Below are 23,973 nucleotides of genomic sequence, written 5' to 3' on the forward strand. Positions count from 1 at the left end.
ACCCACTACCAAACTTTGCTTGGGCCTGGCTCACACCCCTGTTCTATGGTTTCCTCATAGAAGCATTTGAAGCCCACCCCCCTCCCCAAGGGTGTAGTTGCCTGAACCTGATTAGCCTGAAGAACTGTGTATATGTGTGTAGTACTTGTTTTTGAGCCTGTAAACACACTGAGACAAGTAAACTGAATCAGAGTTTATTCATCACATAATTTAACATAGACATGATTAATATAACAAACTTGATTTAGCATTTGAAGACGTGCTACTCAATCACAGAAGCATTTACCATAGTGTTTCCTCTAACCTGATCATAAATGAGTCTCTGTACATGCTGTTCAAAAGTTAGACTATATTTACACACATCAACAAGAAAGACGAACACCGAAAAAAAGAGACAAACAAGAGTGAAAGTCCCAATTACATTCTACAATCAATCATTTTCAGAGCTGTAACTGCTGCATCTCAAGACCAGCTGAATGTTCACCTTCTCCTCTAGAAGCTACAACTGATTGGCGCTGATCTCTTAAAAACGCAGATGTTTTGTTGGGTTTTGTAACCTATGAAACGAAAAAGGACTGAATTTGAAGAGGAATGCAGATTAACCTTTTCACCCCCCAAACAAACACACAAACACACATATTGCACTTAGTCTCTCAATCCACTCCTCACACAAATAAAACAGATACCTCCAGTGGTAAATACCACAAAACGTAAAGATACTTGAGTAAAATACATTTAATCTGATACAATCAAGCTCTTCCTACCTCGTTCTTTTAAACCCAAGTAAATCTCTTTTTCCAGCCTTGTGATCTGAACTTAATGGGCTGGAAAAAAGGAGAACTTGTGGATTAAATCCCACCTAAAGTTTTGGAGATTAAGTGACTGCAAGTAATCACAATTTCTCATATCCATGTATGTGCATCTCCAGCTCTCCTGGAGTTTCCAAGAGTTTCCTCCTCAAATGTGAAATTAATGCAATACAATATCAAAATGGGGAAAGAAGGTGCTCAATAGTAATGTAGAGAATAATATATATATATATATAGACGTATAAAAGGCGCATCATGCTGTTCTTGGCAAAGCTGTACGCTGTGGACAGAGTAGGATGGCAGGTGGTGAGGGCCTCAGTCCCAGCCATTGTCCTTAATCATGTGGGACAGTTCGATAATGTACTTTCCCTCCTTATACTTCTGACTCAACTCAAACGCCTGCTCCTGCAGAGAGATAGAAACATAGAAAGTGTTAAATGAAATACTTTACAACTGTCCTTGCGACAGGGGTGGAGATTTGTTGGATGAAGCACATACAGTATTTTTACTATAAGTGTTGGAGACAGATGGAATCTAACCTCACCTTTAAGCCAGCCAAACAGTGAAGACACACACATACACACTAGTGATAAACACATACAGTGGACAGTAAGCACACATGCCAAGGGCACTGAGCAGCTATTGCTGCCTCACCTAGGGAGCAGAGAGGGTGATGGGCCTTGCTCAAGGGCCCCACAGTGGCAGCTTGCAGAGGCCAGGCATCAAACCCACAACCTTGTAACCAATAACCCAGCGCTCTAACCGCTGCCCCTACTGTTTGTTATGGTAATTACACTGTTTGTAATGGTCATTGACGATATCCATGATATTGTGCATCGATATAAAATTAATCACAATAGTCATTTCTTGCATCTTTACAGTGTAATAGCACCAGTTTGGGAAAAAGGCACAGAGGCACTTGCGCTGGAGAGAGAGTTGGCTAGTAGGTGAGACTGCATATTAATAAAATTAGGGAGAAAAAGCAATAAATAAATAAATATTTAAATATAAACAACAACAACAACAACAACAGACAAAAGGCTATTTTGAGCTCCATATGTAAAACTACAGAGGTCATTTTCAGACACCAAATAGGTCGAAGTGGAAAAGCGAAGACTTACATTTTTCAGTCATCAATTCTTTTACATAGTAAAGCAGCTGCGTGTGAAAACTTGGTACCCTTGGTCTAAATCTAAAATCAATGTGGTCTGTGCAAAAGCGTAAGCACCCTACAGACTCTGTCTACTTTTTGCAGATGACCACTAGTTCTGAGATGGTCTTTGGTCGTCTTGCTGCTTGTCTAAGATCTATCCACAAACCTTCTATGAAATTTAGGTCTGGTGATTGTGAGGGCCATTCCTAAAACTTCCATTTGTGGTTTCGGGTTATGTTTTGGCTAATCCGGTCATAAAAGCTTGTAGAAGTCCTCTTATCAGCTTCAGCATTTTAACAGATGGTTTGATGGCACATGATTTGATGATATTTTATGGAATACTGCCAATACCACTGGCAGCAACGCAACCCCAAAACATGATATATCTATTCCCGTGCTTCACAGCTGGCAAGGTGTTCTTTTCATGAAATGCTCTCCTCCTCTCCCAAACATACCTTTTCTGATTGTGGCCAGCAGTATATAGTTTTGATTTCCTCAGGCCACTGCCTTCCAAAACCCATGGATCTCACATAAGATGTTCTGTAGTATGTTAAGACCTTAGGTAAGTTTTATGATAGTGACAGGTAAAGTTTCCTTATGTTTGTCCAAGAAACGCTGCACAGCAGAGCAGCGCACCACCAACTGATTTTTCGAAACCTCTTCCATCTAATCCTGCAGGTTCAAGGCAGTTATATAAGTGTAGAATGTGATTCACACTAGCTTATGAGCAGATCTCCTACAGAGCTCTTCTTGACTTCCAGTTTTATTTAACTTCCATTTCTTAACATTGTGCACTGTCTTACAGCCATTCTCATGCCTTGGGAACATCAGTTACTGAGTGTTAGCAGAAGGTTTGAAGATTGGAAGTTGGGATGAGAATTCCCAATCACAATTTGTGATATGCTTCAGTCCTGGTTTGCTAATCCAGGTCTGAGATCTTGTCACTTCTACACAGGCCACATTGGCACATTTGTTTATGATGTGACAGATAAAGCAACTGTGCTTTAAGACTTAATTTAATAACATAATACAAAATATCTTTCCTGGCCAAAAGTGGCCAACTTTCACACAACTGTGTATACAGTCCATGTGTGTACTGCTTCTTATGAGAAAGGGGGAGAAGGAATGCGTTTGGTGCTGTGTTGTGTGCTTACATATTTCCAGCCCAACGTTGTATGGCAGTTCTCACAGTAAATGTCAGCCACAGCATGAAGGCCAGTCAGTAGCAGTCTCTCCTCAGCAGGACCACAGCCAACATTTACCCTGAAGTGAGAAAGAGGCATAGTTCAAAAATACATTCAAACACCTCAGCCTACACAGCAAATCATCATGTTTCTGAAGTCTGTGGACAGTCAGATACTCACACAGAGTTGAACAGGTAGGCACGTCCCTGGCTACCCTGAAAGGACTGCAGAGCACAAGGGAAACCAAACATGAAATACAGTGCAAATATTTTTAACCACCCTCAGCCTCCCCTAACCAAAACAAACAATTTCTCACGTATTCATTCATGAACTTTACCTTGGAGATGAGGTCATCGTGGTTGGCCAAGTGTGCACGGCAGTGGACACAGCTGTAGCGGCGGTGGCAGGAGTCCAGGTACGCCTGGAACGTTTTGGCCTTAGTCAGTTTCACCATGGCTGTTTAAAAAAAAAAAAAAAAAAAGAAAAAAGAAAGAAAAAAAAGATAATCAGTCAACCGCAAGCAAATATTAACAAGCTTAAGAGTCACATTAACATGCAAATTTTCTTAGTTACATTGTGAAGTGATTTATGTAACCATCTAAATTTTAATTTGTTAAGACTGGAGAGTTTAAAAGTAGCACCTTAAATATTTAAATGGATAAATCTAAATTGTATTTTACTTTTAACTTTTAACTAAAACACAGAAAAGTGGGGGGGGGGGGGGGGTATTAACCCCTTATAGTCAGAGTTGCCTTCAAGTAATTTCAAACAAAATCTGTACGTATTTTTGTGGTGCATGCAGTGCACTTCTGGTCCACCAGATGGCAACAGAAACATGTATCTGATTGCTTAATATATGCAGCTAATTATTATTTCTTTAATTTTACATATTGTTGCTAATATTTATATATTATTTCATAATTATTTAACATAAATAACTACACTGATCTTACAGAAGTTAGATAGCACACACCTAAGGACTTCAGTAAAACTACTGCTGGCTGGTACAGCATGTGAGGACCTTTACAATGATCTAAAACCTCACATAAGGTTTAAAGTGTCACATTTGGGCCTGTTTGTGCACTCGATGTAACAGTAGACAGCCTGCTTTCAGATACATTTCCCGGTTCGATGATATACCAGGAAAAGGGGAAAACATCCAGCTGACCTAGTTATCTAGCTATAGCTACTTCGCTTGGCTGCCTTCGCTGCAGCTAGCTAGTGGCTCCATATATGGCACACAGGCAACGTGGGGGGAAATTGGGAATTTTTGAGATATGCCGAGGAGATTGTGCAACCAAACAAGGAATAATAACCTCGACAGAGACAGATAAATATGTAGCTAACTGTTAGACAGATGCGTGGTGGGGTTTGCCCTGTGTTTTGGGCCCTAGCGGCAGCGGCAACTACAGCCAACCAGCGGTGGCGAATCCGGATCCAGAACGTTAGAAATCCGTTCCAGGGTTTTGCTCCAACTGCCTGGATGGCAGCGCTGCAGCGCTGCCATCCAGGCAGTTGGAGCAAAACCCTGGAACGGATTTCTAACGTTCTGGACCCGGATTCGCCATCTCCGATTAGACACCCAACCAACAACATACGCTTAACGTAGGCTGGCAAATCAAACTGACAATCAAACATTTGACTCATACACTGCTAATTTAAAACATGAACGTACAAAAACGTAAGAAAAATATCTTCTAATGACACTTTTACCATAAACCACCCATAAGGTTTGATCTCCAATAATGCAACCCACCTCAACTCACCTAATAGATACCTAAATCTAACTGAAACGATCCCCAAGCGCAGTTAGAGGCTTGTCTCCAGCGGAAAGCTAAAAAGCATCCGAAGTTGAGAAGGAAGAGCTCAGTTACTCTGGAAAGAGCCAGCGAGGCCAGCGGGGCCAGCCAGCGTGGAGACGAGCAGAGCACTCAACCAAACAAAACAAACCCCGCTCCTGCTGCCGTCGACTTCCCTCCTTTTTTTTTTTTTTTTTTTAATTTAAAGCGATAAAAATGTTATTTAAGCGAGATTTTAAACCCCAAAAGAGGAAAAAACGGCGTCAAATTCACCCCCAAAAAAAGTCTTCGTCGTAATCAAAAATAGCTAGTTTGTTTACCGCGTCCCACTGAAGTACTTTCGCTTACGTCACCGTGCCAAAAAAAAAAAAAACAAAACAAACAAACCACCGCCGACCAATCAGAGCTCAAAGCGGGATTACAGGGATATGGGTCAACCAATCAAATGCGTCCTTTTTTGTTATTCCTTTTTAACGCTCGGTAAATATGGAGGAGCTGCAGCAGAAAAAGACCACGAATATAGAAATTTAGTGTCGATATTACGAGTTAATTGCAATAACATATTAGTTTTGAAGTTCAGATGTATTATTTTGCTTAATGCCCCATTTTAAATTGATAATTATAAATATATACTATGAATAAAGGTAAAGGTAAAAAAGGTAAAGGTGCACGTATTTGTCACTGTACAGTGAAATGTGTCCTCCGCATTTAACCCATCTGTGGTAGTGAACACACACACACACACACACTCACACACACACATGCACACTCTCTCTCACACTTACATGCACACTCTCTCTCTCTCTCTCTCTCTCTCTCCAACCATTTACCCAGATAAAATGGGAAGCATTTGTTTGCACAAAGCATTTTGCACTAATAACTTTACTACCTCACTGGACTCAATATTTATTGCACACTGCAGAATTTGCACACTACCGGCAATTATTTATTATTCTCTGTCTGTACTGTGTTGTATTGTCTGTCTGCACTTGTACTGTATTGCACTTGTGTTCTGTATGCACTGTGTCTATGTTGCACCAGGGTCCTGGAGGAACGTTGTTTCGTTTCACTGTGTACTCTGTATGTAGTTGAAATGACAATAAAACCCACTTGACTTGACTTGACTTGACTTGACACTAGTGAACTAGGGGCAGTGAGTACACACACACCCAGAGCGGTGGGCAGCCAACTCCAGCGCCCTGGGAGCAGAGAGGGTAAAGGACCTTGCTCAAGGCCCAACAGTGGCAGCTTGCCAAGCCCGGGAATCGAACCCACAACCCTGTGATCGCTGAGCCACCACTGCCCCCAATATTAAATACTACAGCTGTCTCTGGATGATACTCTTATAGTTAATATTATCAAGACTAACCTTACCTAATAGCTTAACATGTCTTTAGCACTTTATAAAAAAATATTTTCAAATAAAATAAACTTGTATTAAACAAAATTATTATTTAAAGCTTGTGTTTCCAGACAAACATCAGCATTCTGGTATTCAGGTCCCCCTTCACTGACATGTCATTTGTGTACCAATAATTGCTGAACAAAATGTTGCAATTTGAAGTTTATTAACATTGTAATATGTTTTTTATACTAAAATTATGTATATTAAAAAATATATATGTTGTGGAAAACACTTTGTGACTGGAAAGCAACATGCAGGTCGTTCAGCACCTGTGTGTCATTTGCACTGGCCATAGTTAAAAGCCCAACAGTTTGAGCTAAGCTTAGGATGGCTTATTGCTTACTTTGCTAACTAAGATTTCCGACTTGGTTCTGTATGATGTGCATCAATCTTTACTCATTGGCTACAGAGTATTCGTCTGCGATAATATGTCTATATAGGTTATATAGTAATTTTATTTTCATGTAATATGTCAGATTATTTGTCAATGTTATGATAAATCTGTCAGATTTCATATACAGTTGGTTCAAGCATGTTTGTGCTCAGCAAAATCTTTGTAAAAAAGTAGATGTATACAGTGGGGAGAACAAGTATTTGATACACTGCTGATTTTTCAGGTTTTCCCACTTGCAAAGCATGTAGAAGACTGTAATTTTTATCATAGGAACTCTTCAACTGTGAGTGATGGAATCTAAAACAAAAATCCAGAAAAATACATTGTATGATTTTTAAATAATTAATTTCCATTTTATTGTGGGAAATAAGTATTTGATACACCAGAAAAAGAAACTTAATATTTGGTACAGAAACCTTTGTTTGCAATTACAGAGATGAGACGTTTCCTGTAGTTCTTGACAAGGTTTGCACACACTGCAGCAGGGATTTTGGCCCACTCCTCCATACAGATCTCCTCCAGAGCCTTCAGGTTTCGTGGCTGTCGCTGGGCCACACGGACTTTAAGCTCCCTCCAAAGATTTTCTATTGGATTCAGGTCTGGAGACTGGCTATGCCACTCCAGGACCTTAAGATGTTTCCTACGGAGCCACTCTTTAGTTGCCCTGGCTGTGTGTTTTGGGTCGTTATCATGCTGGAAGACCCAGCCACGACCCATCTTCAGTGCTCTTACTGAGGGAAGGAGGTTGTTGGCCAAAATCTCACGATACATGGCCCCATCCATCCTTCCCACAATACGGTGCAGTCGTCCTGTCCCCTTTGCAGAAAAGCATCCCCAAAGAATGATGTTTCCACCGCCATGCTTCACGGTTGGGATGGTGTTCTTGGGGTTGTACTCATCATTCTTCTTCCTCCAAACATGACGAGTGGAGTTTAAACCAAAAAGTTCTATTTTTGTCTCATCAGACCACATGACCTTCTCCCATTCCTCCTCTGGATCATTCAGATGGTCATTTGCAAACTTCAGACGGGCTTTGACATGCGTTGGCTTGAGGAAGGGCACCTTGCGTGCACTGCAGGATTTTAATCCTTGACGGCGTAGAGTGTTACTGATTGTTTTCTTTGAGACTGTGGTCCCAGCTCTATTCAGGTCATTGACCAGGTCCTGCCGTGTAATTCTGGGCTCATTCCTCACCTTCCTCAAGATCATTGATGCTCCACGAGGTGAGATCTTGCATGGCGCCCCAGACCGAGGGAGATTATCCGTTATTTTGCATTTCTTCCATTTTCTAATAATTGCACCAACAGTTGTTGCCTTCTCACCAAGCTGCTTGCCTATTGTCCTGTAGCCCATCCCAGCCTTGTGCAGGTCTACAATTTTATCCCTGATGTCCTTACAAAGCTTTCTGGTCTTGGGCATTGTGGAGATGCTGGAGTCTGACTGATTGAGTGTGTGGACAGGTGTCTTTTATACAGGTAACGAGTTCAAACAGGTGCAGTTAATACAGGTAATGAGTGGAGAACAGGAGGGCTTCTTAAAGAAGATGTAACATGTCTGTGAGAGCCAAAATTCTTACTGGTTGATAGATGATCAAATACTTATTTCCCACAATAAAATGGAAATTAATTATTTAAAAATCATACAATGTATTTTTCTGGATTTTTGTTTTAGATTCCATCACTCACAGTTGAAGAGTACCTATGATAAAAATTACAGTCTTCTACATGCTTTGCAAGTGGGAAAACCTGAAAAATCAGCAGTGTATCAAATACTTGTTCTCCCCACTAAGTAGTTAGTTGTGTATATACAATATATATATATATACAGTCATGCCCGAAAGTATTCATACCCCTGGCAAAGTTTGACTTAAATTTACTTTTATTTAACCAGAAGTTATATTTTTGCCTTGAAACGACACAGGCATCTCCCAGGAGATAACACGATGATGTACAAGAGGCATCATTGTGGGAAAAAGTATTTCTCAGCTTTTATACACATTTGAACAAAAAGTGGCATGTCCAAAATTATTCATACCCTTTGAAAACTGTCACAGTATATGGGAAAATCCAAAGTTCTATACCATTCCAAATAGTCCAAGCTGTTTTAAAGCATCCTAATTACCCTGATTCATTGGGAACAGCTGTTTTAATCAACTCAACAGGAGAAAAACAGCAGCTCTCTGCAGTTGGTTTGTGGACAGTCATGGCTAAGACAAAGGAGCTCACTAAGGACCTGCGGCTGTGCATTGTGGCCGCTCACAAGTCAGGAAAGGGCTATAAAGCCATATCAAAATGTTTTCAAGTTCCAGTGGCTACAGTGCAAAGTATTATTAAAAAATACAAGAAGTTCCGCACTGTGGAAAATCTCAGAAGATGTGGTCGGAAGCCAAAAGTGACACCTGTGCTGGCCAGGAGAATAGTGAGAGAGGTGAAGAAAAATCCAAGGATCACCACCAAGGCCATCCTGGTGAATCTGGACTCTGCTGGTGGCGACATCTCAAGGCAGACAGTTCAACGGACACTGCACACTGCTGGGCCAAGGAGGACACCACTTCTCCAGAAAAGGCACACAAAAGCCCGCTTGACCTTTGCAAATGCTCATCTGGACAAAGAAGAAGACTTCTGGTGTTCTGTTTTATGGTCAGATGAAACAAAAATTGAATTGTTTGGCCACAATGATGTGTGCACCATTTGGCGTAAAAAAGGAGAAGCCTTCAACCCTAAGAACACCATCCCCACTGTCAAACATGGTGGTGGGAACCTAATGTTTTGGGGGTGTTTTTCAGCCAATGGACCAGGGAACTTGATCGCAGTAAATGGCACCATGAAAAAAGAGCAATACATCAAGATTCTCAACAACAACATCAGGCAGTCTGCAGAGAAACTTGGCCTTGGGAACCGGTGGACATTTCAGCACGACAACGACCCAAAACACACAGCCAAAGTGGTGAAGAAATGGTTAGCAGACAAAAACATTAATGTTCTGCAGTGGCCCAGCCAGAGTCCTGACTTGAATCCAATTGAGAATCTGTGGAGGGAGCTAAAGATCAGGGTGATGGCAAGGAGACCCTCGAACCTCAAAGAGTTGGAGCTCATCACTAAAGATGAATGGGCAAAAATACCAGTGGAGACATGCAAAAAGCTGGTCAGCAATTACAGGAAGCGTTTGATTGCTGTAATAGCCAATAAAGGCTTTTCTATTAATTATTGAGAAGGGTATGAATAATTTTGGACATGCCACTTTTTGTTCAAATGTGTATAAAAGCTGAGAAATATTTTTTCCCACAATGATGCCTCTTGTACATCATCGTGTTATCTCCTGGGAGATGCCTGTGTCATTTCCAGGCAAAAATATAATTTCTGGTTAAATAAAAGTAAATTTAAGTCAAACTTTGACAGGGGTATGAATACTTTCAGGCATGACTGTATATATAATTATTATTATTATTTTGGCACATGCTCACCTCTGTAGCAGGATTATCTGTGATCTGTGTTGCTTATTTAACATCTTGCCATTTTTAACAATAACACCAGACTGGTGGTTCAGGATTAAAAGAGTTTGTAGTTTGGCCTGGCAGTGGGTCTGGGAACAGAGCCCACTCACATTTTCTGTTACAGCACAAAATTAGACCGGGTCGTAAAAGAATTGGAACATCCTGAACGTTTCAACTTTATTTGCTTCTTTGTTTGTGTTTGATTGGACAGATCATACAGGAATGTTTACGGATGTTGACTTTGTTTTAAAGGCAGGGCCACGCTGGACTATGTACCCCATGTACTATGAGAGTTAGGTAATAAAGGAATGACATTTGCTATCATGGCTGGAGGGTTGGCAGAAGAGCCTGTTATTTCATCCTGGCTCCAGTCCTAGATGCACACCAGTGTTTTCCCTGCACCTGATCAGCTGATAATCCGGTCCTTCGTGAGCTGAAGAAGGCATGTTATAAGAGTGCAGGTGCAGAATTTGAAAACACTGGGATTAGACGCCTGTTTCAACATTTCTTCTGAAAACAAGACTATTCATAAAAATGAGTACCACTTTCTTGCAGTAATAGTCTCCTCTCTAGATGTTGGATTATTGCAGACTGCAGTGAGCTCAGGTTCCGATGTTTGATGATTGGTTCTGGATCAGACGCCACTTCAAATCATCCTAGTGGAATTTGATGGAGCTCAGCACTCCAAACAACACAGGTCCGCTGCTCCACAGCTCAGTGCTGGTAGGCACGAAGCCCAGTCTTGCCGACACTTGGTGTTGGGCTTGGTGGCCGTATGCCCAGGAGTTCACTGATTACAATGGGTGTCTGGATACATATAGACATATAGGGCCAATTTCTCAAACCCAGATTAGGTTTAAGCCTAGAATAAAAGGAATTGCCAATGGTAATTCTCCATAGATACACAAATCTACCCCATGATTACGAAACATCCAGCAAAAAGGTGTTTCTCACAAAGGTTTTAAAATGCTCAATCTGTCGCAAAGCTAAACTATTCAAACTAAGCAAGACATTACATATAATCCTTAAAATGGATATCCTCTCAAATCCATAGAATGTCCAGGGTAATAAATGTCAATGAAACATGAAGGAAAGATTACATTTCTTCAGCGTTTTGCAGAGTGTATGTCCAGTCCTGGACACCCACCATGAGCTGAAGAAGATATGTTACAACAGAAAAACAGATGCAAAAGTGTGTAGATATCTTCTATATATATGAAATCAAAGCTATTAATATTGTCCCTCATTTTCTGTAACAACAGCCCCTACTCTTCTGGGAAGGTCTTACACTAGATGCTGGAAAGTCCGAGGCAATCTAGTCCATGGGTACCGATTTTGATCATTTTACAGAGGGTACATGTACATAATACGTCTTAAATGAAGCAGTCATTGGTCATGTGTGTTCATGTGCATTGCATCACATCATTTATGTGCTCTGTTTATGCCTTCGAAGGTATTCTGACAACAGAGTAGGGTAATCAGTCATGACTCCAGTGGCTCCTGCTGCAAAAGCAGCCTCAATATCCTGTTCTTCATTACAAACAAACAGGTGAATCTAAGAGATCCAGGAAAAAGAGAGAGAGACAGAGAGAGGTTATACAGTACAGTAAGTAGACTGTAGAAAGTTGTACAGTAGACCGTTATCTACATTTAATCTATTTTTAATGCAGGTTTGAAATAATATCCCATTCTACCTGAATCCCTCTGTCTTTAAGGTGCTGAAACAAGCCTTTCCTCAACGTCAGTCTGTAAGAAAAGTGACAAGTAGTTACTTGAAATGGTTCGGCAGTGCAACTTAAAAACAACTTGCTGTGGTAACAAGCAATTGAACAGGTTTTCTCCAGTACTCTGAATGAAACAATGCAAAGCATAGCAACTTGGGGTAGACAGAGCACTGGGTTATTGACAGGGTTGTGGTTTAATAACCGGGCTCGGGAAGCTGCCGCTATTGGGCCCTTGAGCAAGGCCCTTCAACCTCCCCGCTCCATGGGTGCTGCAGCAATGGCTGCCTAACGTCATTTTTACTGAATGTGCTTGATCAATAGTGTGTTCACTGCACGGATGGGTCAAAGGTAGAGGCCAAATTCCATCTGTGTCCAACACAAATGGTGAATATGGTTGTCTTGTCTTGGTCTTTAAGTAGTGCAGATTTCTTGGTTACAAACATTACAGGGTGTGTGCGCAGCCAGGGGGCAAAATACTTTTGGTAGCAAAGTCGATGGTAGCATGGTCGTAACATTAGTCAGCTGCTGTATTCAGCGTCTGTAAATTGTTGATTTAATAAGAAAATACAGTATCAGAGCTGGATCTGTCTGTTTGTTCTTCATTGTTTTCTGTGTGTTTAGTTTTTTATCTTCTACATATATATGTATATGTTATAAATAATTATTATACTAATGTCATTTTGTTTGTTCGGACCATGTCATCAGCAAGATGATGATTCAGGAGGAGACTGAAGAGAGAGGAGAGAACTGGAGAAATCTGGGCTGCTCAAGCAGCTTCTGCTTGTGGTGGGAAGCCAGTCCCACCCCTTGCTAGTGAATGGACCCAGGACTGAGAGATGATAGAGTTAAACGGGGCGGTATTTGTAAGCTTAAAGAACCTTTAAACTGGTACAGAACCTTTAAATTAATAGTTTTACAGTGTGCATATGGTAATAAAGCAGTTTAAGGCATATTATCTAGGCCATGTGGAACTGCAATTGTGGTGTCTTTAGTCAAAACCGCAAAAGAACTTTCCATTGATATGATCTATAAATGAGATGTGAGTGTGAAGAACCATTTTCAAGTTGAAAGAGACCATAAATTGGTCTAAAAACTTCATGCGTAGGTGATGAACAACTGTGTGTAATATGAAAAACTAAAGTGAAGAAATAGTAACACTTCTACTGGATGGTTCAATGTAGATGCCTTGTAGTTGCTCACCTGACTTTTAACTAACATACAACTGAGTGAGGGTTATTTTTACTGTGTGCAGGACTAAAGAATATTGTATTAAAGCACTGTAAGGCATATTATATAATGTAAATATAGAAACAGTTTAAATAAGGCATAATAAGACATGTACTTTAAACCTTTAAAAGATTCTTCACACTCACAAATCTCGTTCTCAACTGTGGACCTGTGGGCAACCATATGTGGTTCTTTTATGGGTGGTTCTGCTAAAAGATCCCTTTGTACCATCACTTTTTATGTGCATTTGAAATATCAACTATCAACTATCAACTATAGTATATACATACTTTTGAAGTAGTAAAATCACCATTCTGTTCCTCAGAATAGCAGAATCTGGTATGTAAGTCCTGGGAGAAAATCAGATAGATAGTGAGATACACTGTAAAAATGGGTTGTCAGTTCAAGCATAGCAAAGGATGGGTCCAGATGAACCAAATAATTATCATATATTTCTTTTATTGCATTCCCAACTCACCTGAGTTAACATTATTAAGCACTGATTTACCAAACCAGGTGTTTGATGATTGTAATACAAGTAATACTGAGTCACAATGAACACAGAGATATACATGTAATCATTCATTATTATACTCGTCATTTTGCTTGTTGGTTAACAGAGCCAGGACTGAGAGATGATAGAGTTAAAAGGGGGAGACAGGGTGTTGGGGGGTTGCAGGAGGGTGGAAGACTTGTGAAAGACGCATGAACAAGATAAAGATGATATTTATAGGATGTCAAATTAGGAGAAGGAGCTTCCGGCGTGTCCTAAATGTATATAATTTCAGAACATCACTTGTAGTTATTCTAATATTAGTGCTTTACTGCTCAGATAAGGTGCCCTTAAGTTATTAGTACATATGTACTAATATGTACATATATTTCATCACTGTCATGCAAAAAATGTGTATCTTCAAAAAGACCACTTTACAGGAGACAGAAAAACACTTTATAAATATTTGATTCCAAGCCATTTTGGAGCATTTCTATTGGTCCATTCATCATGAAATTGTGATACAATGTAAAACGTATCCTCAGCCAAAACGTGTTCAAAGATTATATTAAAAAGGTAATTCAGTCTTCTGAACAGTAACAATGTACACCATATAACTATATACTGTATAATTATTGATTAAATGGAGGGAACATAGGTTTGTACTGAACAACATCACACACACATACCTGTTGATGACCTGAGGCAGGTAGTACTGTAGAAAACTCTCCCCCAGTGGAATGAATGGCAGAAGACCTGTGTAGTAGAGCAGCAGCACCTGTAGCCCACGCATTTCAGTGAACGAGTATGGCATGGAGGAGTTCTAGCACAGAGAGAGAGAGAGAAGCAAAAATAAAAATAATTAAGAAACTAGATCTCAATTACTAGTTCTACATAAATTGATGTATGTGTTGTGAGGCAGGGGGAAAGGAGTGTTCCTCTCTCGCACACACACCACTTTGCGACATTCTTTCATGATAGCGGAATCCACAGACGCCCAAACTGTGATGTCCTCTCGGTTATATTTCTTCACCAGATCAGAAACCTGAGAGAGAACAAGAAAGAAAGGAAGATATGATTTGCTTTGATATGCTAAACATTTTAAACATGTTCATAATATAGGCTATATGTACTATATGTCCAAAGATATCTGGACACCTCTTCTATAGTGAATTCAGCTACCGCACCCCCCGCTTTCCCCATAGAAAAGCATTGCTGACAGAACAAGACACTCAGGAACAGCCATGCCCATTGCCAGGTTGGCTAGAGGGCCACAGAATTAGACTGTGGAGCAGTTGTACTTTGCTCTCTGGAGTGATAGATCTCCATCCAGTACCTCTGGAATGAGTTGGAGTGGCATTTGTGTTCCACAACTGATCATTCAACATCAGAACCTAACCTCACTGATGCTCTGGTGGCTGACTGCAATCAGGTCCCTACAGCAATGTTCCAATCATTTAGTGTAAAGCCTTTCCAGAGACTGGACATGTAGATGTTGCTACTGCAGCAAAGAGTGACAAACTCCCTGCTAATTCTCTAGCTTTCAGAAGGAACGTCGGATGTGTCAGTGTCTACTGTCTTTTGAACATTTAGGGCCAGTCTTATGGATCCAGATTTGGATTAGACTAAGGCACATTTTCATCGATGGTGAATCAGCATTGATGTTTTAGATTAGCCCATGACATGGCTTAGTCAATGACTGTGAAACTGGCCTAAGGAAAGACAGTACTAAAGATGCTTGTAGCTTTGTCTAGGCCATGTGGAACTGTGACTGTGTTGTCTTCTGTTGAAACTGTGAAAGAACTTTCCATTAATGAATAAATGAGAGGTTTACTTGGACGGTCCATTGTAACCTTAACCTTACTATTTTATGGTTAGAATTAAGGTTAAGGGTAGGGTTAGGGTTAAGGTTAAGGTTACAATGGACCGTCCAAGTAAACCTCTCATTTATTCATCAATGGAAACTTATGGTTACGGTTGACTCAAGGTTAAGTTTAAGATTAAGATTAGGCTTAAGTGCACGGTAACATTCAACAGACAGTCATCTGCATTATTCCAGTCCAGTACAGTTATTATCAGTAGCATTATTAGATATTCAATTGAATGTTAGTCGAATGTCAGTAGAGCATCTACTGCATGAGGCATCTACAATGGACCATCCATGCAAAATGATACTGAAAAAACTTTCCATGGTTCCTTAGAGAATCATAGTCGTAAGCAGAAATGGGATGTCAAGTAATGGATTGGGCCCTCAATTCTAAAACCAGACCCTTAATAATAATTACATTCCAATTTATCTGTGAAAGTTTTTTCACCATCAATATTATATTGAGCAGAATCTTACCTTCTCTACCAGCTCTCTGTTCTTCTCTTTCACCTCAATGTTGATAGGAATCTTAGGAAACCTGTGGAAAACGTCCTCTAACAGGGCAAATTTTCTGTCTGAGCCTGTGCCGTAGTGACCTGTGAAGAGACAGTGCATTAGAAATGTGTCACTATTATGAACTACTGTGTGTGAAGGTATGTACTGTACATCTGGGTTCAGAAAAAACACCTGCATGGAAGGTGACCTCCAGGTTTTCTTTATAAAGTGGCAGCTCCTGCAGAAACATAATCGAGGTGGGCAAAAAGAGCATGAATAATTCAACATAACAGTATCTATGTTTCTGTTTTCACAATGGGTGGAAATGATGTGGACATACAGAGTGAGCTTAAAATACAGGCCCTTTGTGCTTGGCTATTATATAATTCACACAATGCTTTGCTGCTCTTATGGTTTACACAGTTACACAGTCTACTTATGACTGCAATCTTTGCACAATTCAGATTCTCATACAGTTAAGTGTAGTCTATACTGGTCTAAGTGTAGTCTCTATTGGTCCACGTATTGTCTAGGCTCATATATCTGGAGTATATGTTAGTCTATGTGTAGCCCATGCTAATTTATGTGTAGTCTATGCTTGTCTATGTGTAGCCTATGCTGGCCTTTGCTTGGTCTATGTTGGTCTATGTGATGTCTACACTGGCCTTTGTGTAGTCTGTGCAGGTATATGTGAAGTCTATGTCTAGTCTGTTAGTCTTTGAGTGTTCTACAGTGATCTATGTGTAGTCTATGCTGGTCTTTGTGTAGTCTGTGATGGTCTATGTATAGTCTATGTGTAGTCTATGTTAGACTATGTATAGTTTATGTTTACGTGGTTGGTGTGGCGCAATAGATAAAACCACTAGCTGCCAGTGAGCTATTACACCATGTGGGAGACTGGGGCTCAATTCCCAGTCTAGGTGACCGTATGCTGCGCTACACCAATAAGAGTCCTTGGGCAAGACTCCTAACTCTACATTGCCCTACCTCTGCAATACGATTAACCTTGTAAGTCACTCTGGATAAGAGCATCAGCTAAATGCTGTAAATGTAAATGTAATGTTGGACTATGTACAGTCTATGTTAGACTATGTATAGTTCATGTTGGACTATGTACAGTCTATGTGTAGTCTGTGTTGGTCTATATGATGTTTGTACTGGTCTATGTATAGTTTATGTTGGACTAGGTGTAGTCTATGCAGGGCTATGTACAGTCTATGTGTAGTCTGTGTTGGTCTATATGATGTTTGTACTGGTCTATGTATAGTTTATGTTGGACTAGGTGTAGTCTATGCAGGGCTATATGTAGTTAATGTTAGACTATGTGTAGTCTACATTGGTCAATGTGTAGTATATGTATATCTTAATGTTAGTCTATGCTGCCTGAGTTATATTTGTATATGGTTGGGATGACCAAAGTTCTTATTAATCTCAATGTAAATAATTCTATATCTCAGCCATTATCAACCACCAGCCACTTCGCCATGTCTTATCAGAGCAACGGTGTGAAACAGCAGTAAGAGTGTGTTTGTTTGCACACTGAATGAACAATCTGACCTCGAAATTTAGAGAGGAGATGCTGACGTCATGCCCAGTCTGGCGCATGAGGTTCTCGTCATGTGATACAATCAATTGACCATCTCGGGTCATGTGACAGTCCAACTCCAGCATCTCTGTACCAGCCTCCACCGCACTGCAAGAGAAGGAGTGGAAAGAAGGTGCAACTGGAGGTGGGCAATGACTATTTTTAGTATTAGGCAATCTATACATCATTATAGCTAATCTATTATTATTTAATATCTCATTTGGACAGTCAAATAAAATAACCAGAACCAACACCCCACTCCAGCCCAGTCATGCCATGCCTCACACTATGTAACTTTGGTGAACAGGAAATACCAGTTCTTGCATAATTATGCTAAGTAAGATAAGTAAGAAACAGAAAGAGTTTACTCACTGTGTGAACGCCTCCATCGTGCTCTCAATCCTCTCACCAGAGCCTGGCAAAAAAAAGAGCACACAAAGTCAGACATACATGCAAATACACACAGTTAGACAAGCAGAGACCAACTGTTTACCTCCAGTCTTCACTGAGGAGTGCTTCTCAACCCCAGCAGTGTGGAACCACAATGTATAGCATGTTCTTTCTATCACAGTCTTGGATAGCTCACAGTCCTGACTCTGTGGTAATGATCTTACTACAATGGTTTGTACTGTGAGAGCATGCAATGTAAGGGGCCCCCAGGACTCACAGTGCCGGGACTGACACACACAACCATCTCAAACTCTACAATATTCAGTAGGGGGTGTTCTACACATTTCTAAGCCTTCTGCAAGTGCAGTCTTTGTGGGTCCTGATCTCATTAAGCATAAGGACATGGATGGAAATTAATTTAGAAGCAGGGTCATCCTACCCACCCAGAGAGAGTGAGCCCGATTATGCTCTCTGGGACTCTCAGGCCAAGGATGCCTGGGGCATCATCAGAGCTCAAACCTGCGATCTTTCAATGATTCCCAGTAATTTTTTATGGATGTGAAATTAATTTTATTAAAGATGGCACACTACTGTTTTTTCTTTTCCAATAATGATATTAAAAAATGTTGATATAAATAACAATATAAAGCCTTGAGTATCTGTCTGATGTGGATCAAAATATTTAATTAATATTAAATTGAACTTGAATTTTACTGTCAATGTAAAAAAAATTAATGGCAAGTAATTTTGGAGCATTTCTATTGGTCCAATCATCATAAACGTTTGAAACAATCTAAAGAACAACTGTGAGATTTAGATTAGGTAAAAAATGGCAACAATGGAGCTATAACAGTGAGGACAGTGACAATATATACCTGCTATGTTAGATACCCCTATAAAAATAACATTGAAACATAATAGACCTATATTGCACTTCAGGGCCCCTCCACATCGGTTTCACTTACTCCTGACCTCCCCAAGGCAAACTATGATACCTCTGTTATTCATTGGGAAAAATTCAGTACATGTGTCCTCTAGCTGGGAAACCCTCCAGCCTCCAGTGTACCTTTATTAGCTAATCTGTGATCTTAAAGGCTTTGTTCAGGTGTGTTGGGAGCTGTAACAGCAAAAATGTGGATCAACTGGTGTGCCCCAAGGACTGGATTGAGACACATGGGTATTACAAGACATTCCACTAGACCAGTGTTTCTTAATCCTACTCTCACTGACTGGCAGCACTGCAGAGTTTCAGCTAATCCTTCCCTTATGATCAACCATCATACCTGGTCCAACTAATATAGTGTAATAATAAAAAGTTGATGAGCTGGACTGGGTGTGTTTGGGAACTGCTGGGCACTGCTGTGGGTCGCAGAATTAAGAAATCCTGTTCTATTTAAATCCAGTTTCAGGGTCTGAATCACTGATAGGTGAGGCTGTCAACCTGAAAACAGGTGGGGCTCCACCCATCACCATGTAGGACCTGAATGTATAGTCACTGCTCAAAAGAGCTGAGCTTCTTTTCTAGTGCTGGTCTATTCTGTTCCTCAAACCCTACTTTGCATTTCTCAGAGCTCTCCTTGGTCCTACACAACTCATCCATCCATTCAGCAAATTTAACAGGAAGTTATATGAAGTGACAGAGTGTCAGAGCAGTGAAACCCCCAACAATGTGCCAAATTCACCTAGACCACAGCTGGGAACCACTGATATAACAGTCTATTTTAAAGGGCCCAGGTCATGGGAAACACGAAATGACCACACATTCCCTATACGACCTCTAATCTGCAAAAACGGCCAGGCTGGAATTCACTGTTTTTATGACAAATTTCAATGTATCCATCAATTCAGCTTACAGTGGTTTAGCCCTGCCCCTTCACACTAAAGCTATAAGGGGGTTTTAGTCCAGACTGTATTTTGAATAAGGCAAAATACAGAGCAGCCAATCAGAACAGAGGCATATCGTCACTGTCATGCCCTGTATCTCCATTTTTCTGTATCTCCCTGTTGTATCACATTTTTTTTTTTTATTTGTGATGCGTGGACCAGCAGAAATGCCCCAAAATGACCTGGAAAAACATATTTTTACATTGACTTTCATTGAAAGTTAAGAAGGTTTATTTCTTCTCCTTTAAAGTTTTGCATGACAGCAATGGTGTATTGGTCAGGGTAAAGATTTGGTCACAAATGCTATAAATACAGAAGGAACTTGATCAGAAATCAGCTTTACAACCCCGTTACAGCTCTGCAAATACTAGTAACTCATTTCTTGGCCTCTCTTAACTAATATATATGACCCCTCTTGCGTCTCAGTGCTTGCTTTGCTAAACTTTAGAAGGTTTGACCAGGCATGGTGTACACTTATAAAAAGCAGAGTGGGTCAGGGAATGTGGCCGAGCCAAACCCCTACCTCCCCTGTGTGAGATGTGGGTGCAGCGGAAGGCTGGATGCTTCTTCTTGTGCAGAATGTGGGGATTCTTCAGCAGGTAGAGGGATGTGATGGTGTAGCCCCCTACTGCAGGGAGGAGGTAGTACATGAAGCTGGCCATAATTCCCACAGTAAATCAATGAAGAGAAGTCCAAGAAAGTTTCAGGCCAGAGACACTGTCAGCAGCACATCACTGCAGCAGAAGAAGCTGACTGCGGTCAACCAGAGCCGACTGCAACATTAAGAAGATATTTAGAAGATAAAATCACTTAATAAAGTAAATCCATGGCAGTACAAGTTTTATGAAGCACATTCCTTGCTTACCTGGTTATTGGCAGCCTTCCTCAGTGTGGTCCTTGGTTTTTGCTATCCTCAGTGGATGAGAAGACAGAGAGATCACCCTTTCTCTGCTGGTTTGGACAGAATCTTTGACTGCTATGCTGTTCAGTGTCTTTTTCTTTTTTTCTGCCACTCCCTCTCCCCTCCACGGCCCTCCCTCTACCAATACCGCTCATAAGGGTGGATAGTGTTTAAAAAGGTGAAAACCAGAAGAACAGGAGAGCAAGGGAGGGAAAACACACTCACGCCTCCCGCTCCTCTAGATAACTACACACAGTAAAATCTGACCTCAGTGCTACAGCAGTTCTCGCTCACTCCCCAAAGGAGAGTATGGTTAATAAAAGACTGGTTCTAGTTAGGTATTGGCAGCAGCTCTCGCTCTGTTGTTCTCTGCCGTGAGCACGTCAGTGTTCATTATGAACTGGCCGTGCCCTTGTTTCCCTGTTTTTTTGCCCAGGTTTAAATCAAAACAGTGTGGGGTGTGAGAGTAAGAGTAAGGTGTTTTAAGCACGGTACGGCTTGTTCCCTCATGCGATAACATGATTAATAGAGGGCACGGCCCAGCGAGCTGTCAGAACGGTTGATGGTGCTGCTCACCCTGCCATGCCCTGATACTGGGTCCCATAAACAGCAGCATGGAAGTTTGAAGACCGAAAGAGAAGAAAGGAGCCAATGGCACGGGTCGGATCAGCGGAACAGAAGAGGGCAGATTTGGATTTGCGATGATGCAGGGCATTTCTCTATGCTGCTACAGTTGTGGGTATTGGACAAAGGTTGGGCCCAGGAGGAATGTAAACTCCACACACACACACACACACACACACACACACACACACACACACAAACGTGCACACGCCAGGCATAAAAGCACTGAGTGAAAGTCCAGTCCATCAGCAGATTGCTGAGGTTTTGCGTTGTTTAGGTTTGTATAGAACTGCTGAGAGACGACCAGCTTTCCAACAGTTACAGAGAAAGAGAGAGAGAGAGAGAGAGAGAGAGAGAATCCAGGTGTGAATGGGAAACCATCCTCATTCTGCCCTAATTCATCAGTGAAACCTCTTGTTGTAGTTTATTAAACAACATTTTTTGTCTTGTCGGTTGAGCAAGAATGAAGCCACCCAAATGACTTCCTCCAATCACTACATTTAAAAGGGTAGTCCACCCATTTTTCAAAATTCAATGGTTCAAATAAATTCAGAGTGGTTCATAATGACCACAGCTGACCACCACAAGTCCTCAAAGTGGTGAAGATAGGAACCAAAGGTCTCCAGCTGCGTCCGCATTCGGAATGACTTCTTATTAAAGAACTAGTGCACTATATAGTGTGCCAGCTTTTTGTAGTGTTGTTCGAAATCTTACCAGTACATTTCACTCCCTATATAGTTCACTATCGAACACCCATAATTAGGGCTAGGCAACATGACGATAACTTGTAATAATAAGTCGTGAAAAATGTTATCGTGGTACACATTATGATTTTAGGAGTATATCGTCTGTATGGTCAGTACATACAGAACACTGGCCAACTGCACGTTTCAGGTCAGTGTGTGTAACCAGTCCTGTTTAATTGTATGGAGCAGAAAAAAGAGGATAAAAATCACTGTATTCAGCACAACATTTTTACCAAATCTCCCACGCCTGCCCATAATGCATTGTACAACGTAGTATACAGACAATGTGCGCTAGAATTTCCACTGTCTACCATAATGCAACGCAGTGGTGTCTTACTACCGACGGCGAAGAAGTTGGTGCATTGTCTCAGACGTATACCAGAGCGGCAGGAATACACAGATGGTCCAAGACACCAGTTACGCATAACAATGCTAATATTAGTGAACTGGCAGTGCCTACGAGACTATCCACCAAAATAAATAAATAAACAAACAAAAAATTCAGTTTTAATTATTTATTTTCGACTGGGTGTGTAAACATCATATCTATTGCATGTATTTTTCAAAATCAGTAACAGTCTAACCTACTGTTCAACAGTTCATATTTCAGCAGTTGTGTTTGATTTGTTTATGTGGCAGAATATGTCGCTTTTTAATGGAGCAGTGTTTCTGAACTTAGCGTCCGAAAGGTTTTTTGGTCGTCCCCTTGTCAGTTCACCACGTAGCAAATGCTTTATAGTGAATAGTGAATGAAAAAACAGCTCATCTAAACAAAGCAAATATAGCCCCAGAATAACTATCCAGAATAACCAGTTATTATACATGGCTTATGAGTTGATCATGATAAAATAGTGGTAAATCAAGCACAAAAAGGGTCTATGTTGATACTAGGTACTAGGTACTGCTTTACAAAGCTTCTTGCCATGAATTGACTTTAATATTTTCCAATTTAGGCCAAAACAAAAACGTATTTGTAATCATTTAAAGCAAAAGCGTTACATGATGAAACTAATTTTCTAAGGCATTCAACTCTTCAGACCTCTGACTCAATTCACCACCTCCACTGTGAACAATTCTAACCTGGTTCATTTTTTGTTAGTAAACCAGGTATGCTAACATAAATGTGGCTACCAGCAGAATAAGCATTCACCAACATGTGGTTGACAACCAGAATTTAAAGACTTCATGGGTGGCGCTTCTTCATTTTGGAAACTTTAGCATTAAGCAAGATGATGACATTTCCTGACAGGTGAAATTCACAGTGGAAATCCCACTTTCTCCTTTAAAGAAGCCAAAAATGCATTTATTAGGCAGTATTTGTTTTATTATTTGCATTTATTTCATGTTTATATATATATATATATATATATATATATATATATATATATATATATATATATATATATATACACACACACACACACATATATATACACATATACACACATATATACATACACATATATATATATATATATACACATACACATATATATACATACACATATATATATACACACATATATATATACACACACATATATATATATACACATATATATACACACACATATATTATACACATATATATATATATATGTGTATATATATGTGTGTGTATATATATGTGTATATATATATATGTGTGTGTATATATATATGTGTGTATATATATATGTGTATGTATATATATGTGTATGTGTATATATATATATATATATGTGTATGTATATATGTGTGTATATGTGTATATATATGTGTGTGTGTGTGTGTATATATATATATATATATATATATATA

At 40.2% G+C, this 23,973-nt stretch overlaps 2 protein-coding genes across 3 annotated transcripts; both read right to left on the minus strand.

Annotated features, from left to right (window-relative positions):
- Positions 1-178: 178 nt before the first annotated feature.
- Positions 179-5,282, minus strand: ypel3 (yippee-like 3). Of its 2 annotated transcripts, none has more exons than XM_072693843.1 (5): positions 4,913-5,282; positions 3,484-3,602; positions 3,327-3,370; positions 3,117-3,225; positions 179-1,214 (listed from the first exon to the last, which is right to left on the minus strand). In XM_072693843.1, the coding sequence occupies exons 2-5, from the start codon at positions 3,598-3,600 to the stop codon at positions 1,125-1,127; spliced, it is 360 nt and encodes a 119-aa protein (XP_072549944.1). In that variant the 5' UTR covers positions 3,601-3,602; positions 4,913-5,282; the 3' UTR covers positions 179-1,124. The 2 variants fall into 2 exon arrangements, with proteins under 2 accessions (XP_072549944.1, XP_072549945.1); XM_072693844.1 differs by having other exon boundaries at positions 4,903-5,282.
- A 5,124-nt stretch (positions 5,283-10,406) lies between these two features.
- On the minus strand, positions 10,407-20,859 carry gdpd3a (glycerophosphodiester phosphodiesterase domain containing 3a). Its single transcript, XM_072693842.1, has 11 exons — positions 20,768-20,859; positions 20,426-20,675; positions 18,001-18,043; positions 17,601-17,736; positions 16,236-16,281; positions 16,026-16,144; positions 14,637-14,726; positions 14,371-14,504; positions 13,479-13,538; positions 11,932-11,983; positions 10,407-11,792 (listed from the first exon to the last, which is right to left on the minus strand). The coding sequence occupies exons 2-11, from the start codon at positions 20,562-20,564 to the stop codon at positions 11,664-11,666; spliced, it is 948 nt and encodes a 315-aa protein (XP_072549943.1). The 5' UTR covers positions 20,565-20,675; positions 20,768-20,859; the 3' UTR covers positions 10,407-11,663.
- Positions 20,860-23,973: the final 3,114 nt, after the last annotated feature.

This window comes from Salminus brasiliensis, chromosome 12 (genome assembly GCF_030463535.1).
Source record: "Salminus brasiliensis chromosome 12, fSalBra1.hap2, whole genome shotgun sequence".
NCBI classification, from domain to species: domain Eukaryota; kingdom Metazoa; phylum Chordata; class Actinopteri; order Characiformes; family Bryconidae; genus Salminus; species Salminus brasiliensis.

Excerpts from the sequence above, each read along its gene's own strand:
- gdpd3a (XM_072693842.1), bottom strand. The coding sequence starts at position 20,564 with ATGGCCAGCTTCATGTACTACCTCCTCCCTGCAGTAGGGGGCTACACC. Across the intron at positions 14,505-14,636 it reads TGAAAGAATGTCGCAAAGTG|AACTCCTCCATGCCATACTC; the intron begins GTGTGTGTGCGA and ends TCTCTGTGCTAG. Across the intron at positions 13,539-14,370 it reads CTGCCTCAGGTCATCAACAG|GACTTACATACCAGATTCTG; the intron begins GTATGTGTGTGT and ends ATTTTCTCCCAG.
- ypel3 (XM_072693843.1), bottom strand. The coding sequence starts at position 3,600 with ATGGTGAAACTGACTAAGGCCAAAACGTTCCAGGCGTACCTGGACTCC. Across the intron at positions 3,371-3,483 it reads ACGATGACCTCATCTCCAAG|TCCTTTCAGGGTAGCCAGGG; the intron begins GTAAAGTTCATG and ends TGTGCTCTGCAG. Across the intron at positions 3,226-3,326 it reads GCCTACCTGTTCAACTCTGT|GGTAAATGTTGGCTGTGGTC; the intron begins GTGAGTATCTGA and ends TTCTCACTTCAG.